The sequence below is a fragment of the Procambarus clarkii genome, chromosome 66, assembly GCF_040958095.1.
Source record: "Procambarus clarkii isolate CNS0578487 chromosome 66, FALCON_Pclarkii_2.0, whole genome shotgun sequence".
NCBI classification, from domain to species: Eukaryota; Metazoa; Arthropoda; class Malacostraca; order Decapoda; family Cambaridae; genus Procambarus; species Procambarus clarkii.
This window is the reverse complement of record NC_091215.1, coordinates 19,640,180-19,653,740: the sequence shown is the minus strand read 5'-3', so window position 1 is coordinate 19,653,740 and position 13,561 is coordinate 19,640,180. Positions and strand designations below refer to the sequence as shown.

At 45.7% G+C, this 13,561-nt stretch overlaps 1 protein-coding gene across 5 annotated transcripts in view; it reads right to left on the bottom strand.

The window, feature by feature from the left end:
- Positions 1–13,561, bottom strand: part of LOC123769145 (dual specificity protein phosphatase 14) — a 59,722-nt gene that overhangs the window by 38,580 nt on the left and 7,581 nt on the right. For 4 of the 5 annotated variants that reach the window (XM_045760106.2, XM_045760108.2, XM_069309845.1 and 1 more), the window contains exon 2: positions 11,403–11,568. In XM_045760106.2, coding sequence (XP_045616062.1) covers positions 11,403–11,568 — 166 coding nt within the window. Of the gene's footprint in view, positions 1–11,402; positions 11,574–13,561 lie in introns of all 5 variants that reach the window. The other variant, XM_045760107.2, reaches the window with a different exon arrangement.

The window sequence follows — 13,561 nt, the reverse complement described above, 5'->3', positions numbered from 1 at the left end:
CAATGAAGTTTTGGTGATTTTTCCTCTTCCGGAAGATGTGAAACTCGGTGTGGATAACGGGCTAAAAAAAAACTTGAGAATTTGAAGAACTATACAATCAAGGAAGTCGTCTATAACTGGGCCAAGGTGTGAAGTAAAGAAATCGACTTTGAAGAATTCCTGGAAAAAATGCCTCACGTCTACGGTCAGCAATGAGGAGGATGAAGAAATGAATTTTGAAGATTTTACAGATGAAATCCATGGAATGTTCAGAAATGCTGGCAAAAACTTAGGACAAGATGTGGTTGATTGGCTTGAAAGAGATACTAATGACCCAGAATATGGTGTGAGGAGTGAAGACGAGATTCTTCAGTCTATTACTAGTTAGGTCGACGAAGAGGAGGAGGAGGAGGATGAAGGCAGTGAAGAACCAACACCACAAACAACAAAATACAGTTTACTCATGTCTTCTGTTGACCTGTTAATTAATTTTTCATCCAATTGTGCTCCTGCTTGATACCTGCTTGATGGGGTTCTGCGAGTTCTTCTACTCCCCATGCCCGGCCCGAGGCCAGGCTCGACTTGTGAGAGTTTGGTCCACCAGGCTGTTGCTTGGAGCGGCCCGCAGGGCCACATACCCACCACAGCCCGGCTGATCCGGAACTTCTCTTAGAAAACAGTCCAGTTTTCTCTTGAAGATGTCCACGGTTGTTCCGGCAATATTTCTTATAGTCGCTGGGAGGACGTTGAACAACCGCGGACCTCTGATGTTTATACAGTGCTCTCTCATTGTGCCTATGGCACCTCTGCTCTTCACTGGTTCAATCTTGTATTTTCTTCAGAAGTTGGAGAAGTTGGAGCTCTTGCTCATCCAGAAGTTGGAAACATGTATCAGTACCTGAGGCGAACCAAAGAGCTGATCATACAACAGGCCAATGAACACAGAAGGCAAGCTAAACTTGATTGTTATATGGTAAGAAAAGCAAGCAAAGCGCCTTCAACCAGCGAGGCGTCACAGACAAACCAAGCGCCTTCAACCAGTGAGGCGTCACAGGCAAGCCAAGCGCCTTCAACCAGTGAGGCGTTACAGGCAAGCCAAGCGCCTTCAACCAGTGAGGCGTCACTGGCAACCCAAGTGCCTTCAACCAGTGAGGCGTTACAGGCAAGCCAAGCGCCTTCAACCAGTGAGGCGTCACTGGCAACCCAAGTGCCTTCAACCAGTGAGGCTTCAGCAGCTGGCAGTCAAAACTAATTTTGCTAAATGAACTGTACAGTAATTTTAAGTGTTAATTTTAGTGTTGTGTTAATATAGGTTACAAAAATTGTCAAGAATTCTTAACTTCAAGATGTGTGGCATCAATCAAGAAGACGAACAACAACAAGGTAAGTAGAGGTTTCTAGTTGAATATTTTATAATTATATGTGGCAAGGTAATTCAAATTATGTTGTTAGTAGAAAAAATAAAATAGTTGGAAATGGTCACTTTTGGACTCAGAGGTGAAAAATTACGTTAATCCGGAAAATGTGATAATCCGGCAAGGGGGGCTCCCCATATAGCCTGGATTAGCGAGTGGAGACAATACATGGATAGAGAAATACTGAAGAAATTGTTCACGACTTTTGTTAGACCAAAGCTGGAATATGCAGCAGTTGTATGGTGCCCATATCTTAACAAAAACATCAACAAACTGGAAAAGCTGCAAACACATGCCACTAAGTGGCTCCCAGAACTGAAGGACAAGAGCTACGAGGAGAGGTTAGAGGCATTAAATATGGAAAAACGAGAAGACAGAAGAAAAAAGAGGTGATATGATCACTTCGCACAAAATAGTAACAGGAATCGATAAAATTGGTAGGGAAAATTCCCGAGACCTGGAACTTCAAGAACAAGAGGTCACAGATTTAACCTAACGAAACACAGCTGCCGGAGAAATATAAGAAAATTCATTTTTGTAAACAGTTGGAACAAGTTAGGTGAGAAGGTGGTGAAGGCCAAAACCGTCAGTAATTTCAAAGCGTTATATGACAAAGAGTGCTGGGGAGACGGGACACCACGAGCGTAGCTCTCATCCTGTAACTACACTTAGATAATTACTGCACTAAAATACAAAGATGCCGTACATAAAATAAATACAAATAAAAGTCCGCTGCCAGGCAAGCCCTGCTGCGAACTTTTGGGAGCCATTCATTGTCATTAGGACAAGTGGAGCCAGGACTGCAAGCGCTGGCTCCACTCGTCCTAATGACAATGAACTGTAGGGGGTAGGAGTAGGTAATATGAGATTCACCTCTACCCGCCGATGTTTCAACAGATCAACTCATAATATCAAACAAGGAGAAGAGGCAATATCACAGAACTATAACAGAACACTTTCACTATGAAGGTTCAAGGATCCAAACACGTACAGTACACCATCTAGCCTAGCACCATTATGAGGACAGCCAATATACGCAACAAGGTGTATAATAAAGGTATGAAGTATTCAATTATGCAATGAAAAGACTGTAAAAATGGCCCAAGAACTGTGAACTAGGGTCAAGAGAGTACATCAAGATAATGAAGTAATAGGACGTAGGCAGCAAGTGGAAACGTAACATATGTGAACTATTACAGATACAGAATGAAGCCAAGGCACATAAAAGGGGTCAGGCAGGCATGGAATGACTGTCAATGAATGAGCGGCCAGAGTGCATTGAATGACTGTCAAGGAACGAGTAGTCAGGCAAGAAAAGATTCAGTTGCTGAACAAAAATGGGGCTAAGCCCCACAGTGTAACGAACAATAAATACGGACATAGTAAGGTCACATTAAGATGCATGGTATATAAACAGCATACAAAATGATTAGATGCCAAAGTATATGAAAGGGTACAGTCGGGCATTGAATGATGGCCAATGAGTGAGTGGCCAGACTGCAGTGAATGACAGGCAATGAACGAGTGTCCAGAATCCAGAAAAGATACAGTCGTTCATCAATATTGCAGGAAATTACCTACCTAAAAGTACCTGGAAGATCAAGGACTCACCCAAAATGCCATGCGCCAGTGGCCATGCAAGAATGTAATCATCAATGCGATGTACACTCGTAACCCCCAATGTACTGCACGCAAAGTGGCCAATCAACATACCACAAACAATACCCAACACTCATACAAAAGACGAGAACTGGAGCCCGACTGATGGCATAGCCAGACTTTCAGCACTTGTAGAGCGAAGGCAGTATTTTGTTTAGACATGGCGTAGCCGGGAAAGACTCCGACAGCACGGCTAGGTAAGTATGACTGTTGGTGCGACTGCAGGACAAGAGGAGGAGTGGAGTAGAGGTGGAGGAGTCGCCATTACGAGCCACGCCACACTCTAAATTAGATAAGAGATCAAGGAATGTACACTTCAAATACAGTCCAGAACTCCCCCAGCAACCAGGAAGCCATAACTGGCAATAAAAGAGTAAGTACTTTGTTGTATGTCGTATTCGATATACTTTTCCTTGGGATGTAGAGTGTATGTCCCATGATAAAGGTTGCCGAACACCAACACTCATTGAAATTGTCCATAAACAAAACAAACACCCCCGTGCCATTTTCAGAACACCGGAGGTCTGAGCTGGGTGGGACACCTCTGCAATTAGGGAGGAGAGCCCACAATGACCATTTATTGAGAGGTTGTGATCATAAGTGAAGTAGATATAGTAATGAAAGAATAGTAGTACCGAAGAGTACTAATGATCCTTATAAAACATGGGAGGCAATCCCCACCGGAAGCGACAGATGTTCCAATAGTTTTTAAGGAAGGAAGCAAGTCTCGAACCTTCCTGACCCTTGAAAATCATGCTCAGTCATGTAGGCTCATATAGGCCCATTGGCTATATAGGATCCAGTTGAAGGAGTAGTGAAGGATAAAGCGGGTAAAAATGTGCCACAGGAAGGGCGGAACCGACAGACCTGAAGGGACACTGAACTGAACCCGGGTGCCGACACCAAAAACCGACTCGTACGTAGAGGGCGGGGTAGGGGTGAGTAAACCCCACTTCACGTAACAGGAAGCCCCACTCGGAGGGTAGGAAAACCCAAGAGGGGTCCTTCGGAACTGGAAGCAGAATAGGGGACCCAGAAAGCTCCACAGCAGGGAAAAGAACGAGGGTTACCGGATCAAACCAGGGCCGAAACGACCCACACCCCCATGTTCGGGACCCTATAAGCAAAATAGGGCAGCCACAGGGCTTCTGGGGTAGCAAACAACCTAGCGCGTTGCAGCAATATACCAAGTATGCAACGCCAGAGCCGCCAGCACCCGGAGCGTGTCATCAGCGGACTGGGTGAACGGTCACAGATAAGCAACATCTTGCAGGACTCAGGGTCGAAGGTGTAACCGACCCAACAGGCAGCTGGACGGAGACAAAACCATGAAAGCCACCCTGAGACAAGGGGGAACAGAGCAACCCTCAATCAAACTCGCAAAATGCAAGGGGTGGGATACAGGGGTCACATCCAATTGACTCACGCAACCCTGTGGGGTTTCCCAGGCCCTTAACTTTTCAATCTCCACTAAGGGAAGCTCAGTCAGGGTACTACTAACCAGCTCCCAATATTACCAAACAAACTTCTGTCACGGTAATCTCTCTAGTAAGTGATGCGGCCTGCTCCATCATCACCTATTCTATCATATCACGTCTATATATTCAAGAAGTGCAGCCACAAGAGCAACAACAACTACTTTCCAGATTTTTAGACAGTACCACCAGTCTCCCCCCTACACCACGGCCCGTCACCCCACCTCACCTGGTTGCCGGGAGCTCACGCTATCGGCCGAAACAAGCAGTTAATGTGAGCCGGTTCCTAGTTATCCACGACTACCAGTGCCATCTGGATGGCCAATGTGCCATATAAATAGGGCTACCTAGCCCACCACGATTCAGATTTCTCTTGAGTACTCTACTGAGTAGACCTGTTGACATATCTTGATATGGTAACAGAGTTATTCAGTCTGGCTCACAGTATTCTAGCACCATATTTTATTTGCACATTAACGTAACGTAAATTTGATTGTTCATCTTGTTTGTTTTGCACACTTTGTATTAGAGCCAAGCCTGGATATTATTTTATGTTTTGTAATTTGTTTAACATCAGTTTTCTATCAAAGTAAAGTATTTTTAAATGTTTTTCCCCTGTCTTATCCTACAGTTACCTCACCGTGAAGACAACTTGCAGTTTAACTTTTTTCATTTTTTTTACTTTTATTTTTGTTTTATGTGACTGGCATTCCATCTGCCTAGAGAGACTGCACTAACACCTATTTTTATCGTCATATAAATTGGAGGCCTATCCAAAGAGCCTCGCTCAGGTAATGCTTTTAGACACTTCACTTAAAGTTGTGGTAACTGTACTTGGCTTTATTACAAGTTTAACTTTTCAGAACTCTTATTCTTTGAATAATTTTAATGGTGCTTCACACTGTTTACTTTCCAGATGTAGCATTATATGATTGTTGGATGACTTTGGATTTCGTGGTGTCTGGTGGCCACAGTCATACTCGTGATTGGTTGATCCATAATCTTTGTTATAGCCTGTGATTTCCACCTTATTTTCATCCCTACGGGAGAGTTCTCATTCAGGCAGATCACCCCCTGTGGTACCCTGGTACTTTGGTCTGTCTCCGGGTCAAGTACGCCCACGTCTTTGCAACCCGAACGTAGGAGGATATTGAGGGCCAAAGTTCCTCTCGCACAGATTATGCTGTAAGGTTGAGACCCCTACAAGCAGTTCTCGTCATTAATTGACACTTCAGAGATATGGTACTTACACAGGTAGGGAGTTAACATTCTTTTCCAGAGCACAAAGTGTGTTAACTCTGTAAGTACTATCTAGTTATAGTAGGAAACCTCTTACCTTTGTTCTCGTCATTTAGAGAAGGCAAGAAATCCCTACTTTTTTGGACTACCTTCGAGACAACTGTCTCACAATTAAAGTAGGATCCCTCTTGCCCTTATCCTCATTATATAGAGTACCTGGTACAAAATTCCCTACTTCCTTGAAACACTTAGTTTCATTTTTGATCTTGATCACTTATTAAAGTTAATTGTAACCTTGACTATTAAGTTTAAACAGGATAGTTTACCATTGCCACGTCATCCTGTCACTCTGACATTTCATATTTTGATACATCCACTTGGGTATTCTCGTGCATATATTTGCTATCATTCACCATGTTTCGTCTTTCCATATTCAGATAGAATCCAAACGATGAAGTGGGCACACTACATTGTGCCACCAAGGCAGAGATGCTGACTCTAGTAAATGAGTACAACCTTATGGCCCCACAAGGAGCAACTAAAGCTGATTTACACACCCTCATATTGGATCATCTATTAGACAATGATGCTATTACACCTGAATCTCATGAATATTACTTAATTGCAGAGAAGAACACCTTGGCAGCCATGAGATTGAAGCTAGAACTCGCTAACGCCGAACGTGATCGTCTGAGGGAACAAGCTGCTCTGCAAAGAGAAGCTCTTCAGCTCCAGAAAGAACAAGCTGCCCTAGAACGTGAGCGGGAACAGGAACAGCTAGAGTTAAAAGAACGTGAGCTGGTGATACAACGTGAACACTATAAGAAACAAGCCTCCAGTGCTCTAAAGCAACGACGTAGAGAGCTGGACTTGGAAACTACACACCACACTCGGCGCTAGCAAGCAGAAGCTACCCTTCTGGTATGTTTTAACTTTTCACATGCAATTAAGTTGATGCCATCTTTTGTTGAAGCAGGGGTAGATGTCTTTTTTTTATTTCATTTGAGGCTCTGGCTAACCAACTTAGCTGGCCTCAGGATCAGTGGTCTGTGCTTCTTAGGTCTCATTTAACAGGTAGAGCTGCAGTGACTCTCAGTACTATAGCGTCCGAAACCAACTACAAGGTACTGAAACAGGCAGTGCTCGATGCCTACCTCCTCTCCATATAGACCTATAGACGTAAGTTCAGGGATTACCTTAAAGCAAGTGCTACCACTTATCTAGAGTTTGCAAATAACAAAAAGCGATATTTTATTTAGTGGCTGGAAGCCGCACAAGTCTCGACCTTTACAGATCTCGTCAACCTCATCCTGGTGGAAGAATTCCTTAGGCGTGTTCCTAATACGTTCCTAATAATCCAATACGTCTCGACTTAGCCGACAAGGAAGAAACCAACCTTACTAGATGTGCTCAATTGGCTGATTCCTACAGTCTTATTCACAGAGTACCATCCGACACACCATCTAGTAAGACCTCCTGGTTTAGTCCTGAAAAAGTGAGTACCAGTAATGTGAACTCCTCGTTGTATTGCAATTATTGCAAAGACTATGGGCATACCATAGAAAAGTGTACCAATCCTCACTGAAAGTCAGCCATGAGACTAAGCCCAAATCACCTCCTCCAAAAATTCATAAAAGTCCGAAGCCTGTAATGAATATTTATGTTTCATCCACTGATCTCTCTCTCTTCAACAGACACTTGTACTCTGGAACAGTCTCTGCCAGCCATGGAGATTCGGAGGAAAGTTTCAAAGTAAAGATCTTGAGGGACACAGCTGCTCTACAATCTATTCTTCTGAAATCAGCTGTACCCAACGTCACCTACACTGGAGAAACTGTCCTCATCACGGACCTTACTGCCACTAATCCATATCCACTTGCCAGAGTTCGCCTGGATTGTCCGTTTATGAAAGGTGAAGTCCAAGTTGCCATCCGGGAAAAGCCTTTTCCCATGTCAGGAGTTCAACTTCTCCTGGGCAACGACTTGGCAGAAGATCAACAACCTGTGAATTTAATCATCACGGAAGATCCCCAGGTATGTGACTCAGCAGGGGAAAATCCTATCTTCCAGTTTGTTAAAACAGAGGTCCAAGCAACAGATTCTGACGATGTCTTCCCTCCTGTTATGGTGACGAAGCGGGCCACAGCTGCTCGCCTGAAACCAGCTGCTGCAGCTGTTCCACGAGATTCTCAGAGCCTCTTACCGAATCTCACCAATGCTGGAGTTCCGTAAGTTGAAGAGAGGGGGATCCCTCCTTAACATCTTTATTCTTACAGGCTGAGGCACAACCTAACTCTAGCCCTGGTTTCTTTGTAGAAAATAAAGTGTTATACCGGCACTATAGAACCAGGAAATGGAAGGACGACGACGAACGGGCCAACATCAACCAACTGGTAGTTCCCAACAGCCTACCATCAGATATCTTGTGTCTGGTCTGGGGATCTCGTTCACACTACAGGTTTTATAAGATCTACGAGGCCCTGAAACAGGACTACTACTGGCCAGGTATGATTTGAGATATTAAACACCTTGTCAAGAATTGTCACATGTCTCAGATGACAGGTAAGCCGAACGCTCCTCTATTAAAGGCACATTTGATACAGGTACCCGTGTCTTCTGAGCCGTTCAGCCGTACCATCAACAACTATGACGAGCCTCTGTCCCAGACAAGCTCGGGTAACGTTTCTATGTGTTCTATCCCGTGTTCTACCATCAGGTATTCTACAGCAGTTTCCGTCCAGAACAGTACGGCTTCTAACGTTGTGAAGCCCCTCGGGAAGCAGTGCTCGCAGTATGGACATCTCCAGGAAAGTCAGAACAAGTGTGATACCATCTCCTCCAACGACCTGAGAAAGACAACCAACATCACCAAGGTATTGTCTAATCCTTCTTGTTGTACTTGGTCTGACTACAATGGTTCTAAATTCTTGATCTATTCCAACACCAGGAAAGATCCTTCTCTCTACGAACCAAATCCAAATAAACGTGCTCCTCCAGACAACTTTATCAGCCCACAGCTAAAATATTGTAAGACAAACTTACCTTTCATTGCATTTGAAAGGCGTAAATCTTTGTCTTGTACTAACTCCATTCTCACCCTGCCAGGTATTAGAAAACCTTCAGTCTTCCACCCTGGCGATAGGAACACCATCATACCGCAGCGAGATCGGATCATACACTCCAACTACAGTTGTCAGAGAGGAACCACTCAACATCCTGCCCTGCGTGCAACACAACAAACCATCCAATCTATTAGGTTACAACTTCAACCTCTCCTTGGACTTCCCCTGTCATATCCTACAGTTACCTCACCGTGAAGACAACTTGCAGTTAAACTTTTTTTTTTTTTCCTTTTTTTTTTTTTTATGTGACTGGCATTCCATCTGCCTAGAGAAACTGCACTAACACCTATTTTTCTCGTCATATTTCTAAGACTGCATCCCCCGGAACGTGTTCATACTAATGACCAGTGACAAATACTACCCCCTACCCAGAGACAAACAGAAGAGTAAGAAATCCCCCAGCTGACTCCAAGGGCGGACAAGTACCAAGCAGTAATTGACACAACAGAGATAGCTCCTAAGGCAACTTGTGGAAGGAGGCACCAAGCCCCAAGGGCAATACTTACAGGGCACTTAGGGAAGGGTACTGTAACACGGGTTAGGCTCCTCTCTCTACTTCCTTCTTCGCCCTCTCTACCCGTATTCTTACTTTTTATTCTCTACCAAGGGACTCCAAAACTTTTACCAAAGCCAACTCCACGCCACGTGGTCCTAAGACGATTGACCGACTTAGGATTCTACACCCAGTATGACGTGACCTAGGCTCTGAGCAAAACCCTAGAGTCGCCTCTACGCTGCCACCACCAGACCAGCAACACAGAGCAATGATCGAGGTCTGGATCGATCACGCTAATTAATCAACCTAGGGGCTTGATCCCCACTATATACGATGACCTTGAGTGTGGAATAAATTACACGGTAATGATAATTCCGATTCGATGTTAGAATCGGCGCCCAATACAACTCTGCCTCGTGTGGACCACGTGACCAGGACAAGTATACACATAACCAAATGGAAACAATAAAAATGCAATTTACTAACAAATTTAATTTATTAAAAGAAAACTAAAACAAAATCTAAATATGTTCACTCCCTATCACTTTAACACTCCCTACTTGACCTGAATGGCAAATGAGAAGACTATCCCTATAATTAACAATAGCAACTATACCTTGGGCGACCAGCTCTAGATGTTGGGCTGGTCTTGGGGAGAGGTAAGATGTTTGACCTCTCCCAGCTGCTCCCGTATTCACACTGATCTCTCCCTTGTCTGGTCTACCCCAGACAGACCATTGTAACCTTCCGCCTAGTCAAAGTTTCACAAAGTTACTAGCAAGGTTTAAGTTATAACAATTAACCTCTGTTTGTACTGAATTGATCCAGACTGGTTGAATTATTTTACTGAAATTAAATTACACAAACATCTAACGGCAGAGCTGTTCTCGATCCCCAAAATGGTTATTAAAACTTTGAGAAATAGTAGACCTGTCAACCCTGCTGACCTATGACCGCCGGTCACTCCGCCTTACAAGTTAGATCTGATTCGTGACGTCACTGATGGTGACTTAAACTCAATAATTAGAATACTCTTGATATTGTATCCAGTACTATTATACAATACAATTTTAATGCAAAATGAATAAAGGCTAATTTCTCTAAATTACTGAATACTATAGAATGGTTCATTATACGCAGCTTATGAACAAAGCGTCGGTTATTTCCACCGCGAATTCCCCTGGGGTCCTGGGCGTTGTTGAGAGGTCAGGTCCCTACTCTAACTTCTGGAACCTTCTGGAATAATTCTTACAACAGCCTAGTTTGTTACAGTACCCTAAGCGCATGCAGCCCAAGTACTTGTGAATATACTCCCATCTCGCACACCACTAAGGCAAGAACAGAGAAGAAAAGCCGGAACTGGAGGTACACAACCGAAGCCCACTGACATTAGTTAAGAACCGACACACTTGGGTAGCTGGTGGGGGGTCTGGGGTTTCCCCTTCCCTCTCCTGGGGAGGGGGTGGGGGGGTGTGCAAATGGCAGTGCATTGGAAACGAGATGACGTCATGTTTGTTGGATCGTTTTTCTTCATTGAGTTCTATCCTCTCGTTCGATGTTTGGTAGCATATCTTCACCAGAATGGGGGGGGGGGGTGTTTTGGGGCACCTATCTTTCTGGGTGCCTGACCCAGTCAATGGCAGACAATTAGTACTTCTAAACCATATATAAGGTGTGTCCATAGGTCATTGCTCCTTGCACCTCTCTGAGGGGTGCCAGAGTTTTAGGTAGGTCTAGAACTCCATGTACATTGACTGATGTTCAAAGCTTATACATCCGTATCGACCAGACAGCTCTGGGGAGCCGAAGGGGGCTCCCCCCAGAAAATTACAAAGTACTGGGAAGATGAGACACCTTGAGCATAGCTCTCATCCTGTATCTACACTTAGGTAAAAGAATGAAGGAGGTCTTAGGAGCTAAAGCTCAATCCAGCAAGCAAAACTTTACACAATTATCTACAGAAGCATGTGCATGCTCTCACCATTTCCCAGCACTAAACTTAAAATCAACTACTTACCGGGAGGTCTGGGGGGTCGATCTCTGGGGTGGCCCAGACAAGTGTGGTAATACCCCGGGAAGAGAGCTCATTGGCATTGATGGCCCGGGCCGGGCCAACCCAAAGACCCGCCCACACACAGCTGAGAACCTGCACTTCCAAAGGCCCTGTCTCCATCATGCCGTCTCTACTCTCCAAACAGAAAATTAAATATGAATTATGATCAAATACAGAAACTGAATACAGTACATTATGTGAATATGCTCATATATATATTATTTTTAAAATAAGAAAAATGGGGCTTGTTCATTAAAATAAAAATAGCAATAGCAACATTCATATACTATAATTAGTAGCTGTAGTAATAGTGTGCAATAGCAACTCACTGAAGCAAAAACACCCCAATACAGGAGCTATACAAAACAAATCAAGAACACAAACTATACAACAACCAATAGCAGCAGATATACAATAGTAACCAACTGCAGCAGCAGCAGCTGTACCACAGCAACCTTGAGCAGCAGCTGTATCACAGCAACCTGCAGCAGCAGCTGTACCACAGCAACCTGCAGCAGCAGCTCTACCACAGCAACCTGCAGCAGCAGCTCTACCACAGCAACCTGCAGCAGTAGCTCTACCACAGCAACCTGCAGCAGCAGCAGCTGTACAACAGCAACCTGCAGCAGCAGCAGCAGCAGCTGTACAACAGCAACCTGCAGCAGCAGCAGCTGTACAACAGCAACCTGCAGCAGCAGCAGCTGTACAACAGCAACCTGCAGCAGCAGCAGCTGTACAACAGCAACCTGCAGCAGCAGCAGCTGTACAACAGCAACCTGCAGCAGCAGCAGCTGTACAACAGCAACCTGCAGCAGCAGCAGCAGCTGTACAACAGCAACCTGCAGCAGCAGCAGCAGCTGTACAACAGCAACCTGCAGCAGCAGCAGCAGCAGCTGTACAACAGCAACCTGCAGCAGCAGCAGCAGCTGTACAACAGCAACCTGCAGCAGCAGCAGCAGCTGTACAACAGCAACCTGCAGCAGCAGCAGCAGCTGTACAACAGCAACCTGCAGCAGCAGCAGCAGCTGTACAACAGCAACCTGCAGCAGCAGCAGCAGCTGTACAACAGCAACCTGCAGCAGCAGCAGCAGCAGCTGTACAACAGCAACCTGCAGCAGCAGCAGCAGCTGTACAACAGCAACCTGCAGCAGCAGCAGCAGCAGCTGTACAACAGCAACCTGCAGCAGCAGCAGCAGCTGTACAACAGCAACCTGCAGCAGCAGCAGCAGCAGCTGTACAACAGCAACCTGCAGCAGCAGCAGCAGCTGTACAACAGCAACCTGCAGCAGCAGCAGCAGCAGCTGTACAACAGCAACCTGCAGCAGCAGCAGCAGCTGTACAACAGCAACCTGCAGCAGCAGCAGCAGCTGTACAACAGCAACCTGCAGCAGCAGCAGCAGCTGTACAACAGCAACCTGCAGCAGCAGCAGCAGCTGTACAACAGCAACCTGCAGCAGCAGCAGCAGCTGTACAACAGCAACCTGCAGCAGCAGCAGCAGCTGTACAACAGCAACCTGCAGCAGCAGCAGCAGCTGTACAACAGCAACCTGCAGCAGCAGCAGCAGCTGTACAACAGCAACCTGCAGCAGCAGCAGCAGCTGTACAACAGCAACCTGCAGCAGCAGCAGCAGCAGCTGTACAACAGCAACCTGCAGCAGCAGCAGCAGCAGCTGTACAACAGCAACCTGCAGCAGCAGCAGCAGCAGCTGTACAACAGCAACCTGCAGCAGCAGCAGCAGCAGCTGTACAACAGCAACCTGCAGCAGCAGCAGCAGCAGCTGTACAACAGCAACCTGCAGCAGCAGCAGCAGCTGTACAACAGCAACCTGCAGCAGCAGCAGCAGCTGTACAACAGCAACCTGCAGCAGCAGCAGCAGCTGTACAACAGCAACCTGCAGCAGCAGCAGCAGCTGTACAACAGCAACCTGCAGCAGCAGCAGCAGCTGTACAACAGCAACCTGCAGCAGCAGCAGCAGCTGTACAACAGCAACCTGCAGCAGCAGCAGCAGCTGTACAACAGCAACCTGCAGCAGCAGCAGCAGCTGTACAACAGCAACCTGCAGCAGCAGCAGCAGCTGTACAACAGCAACCTGCAGCAGCAGCTGTACAACAGCAACCTGCAG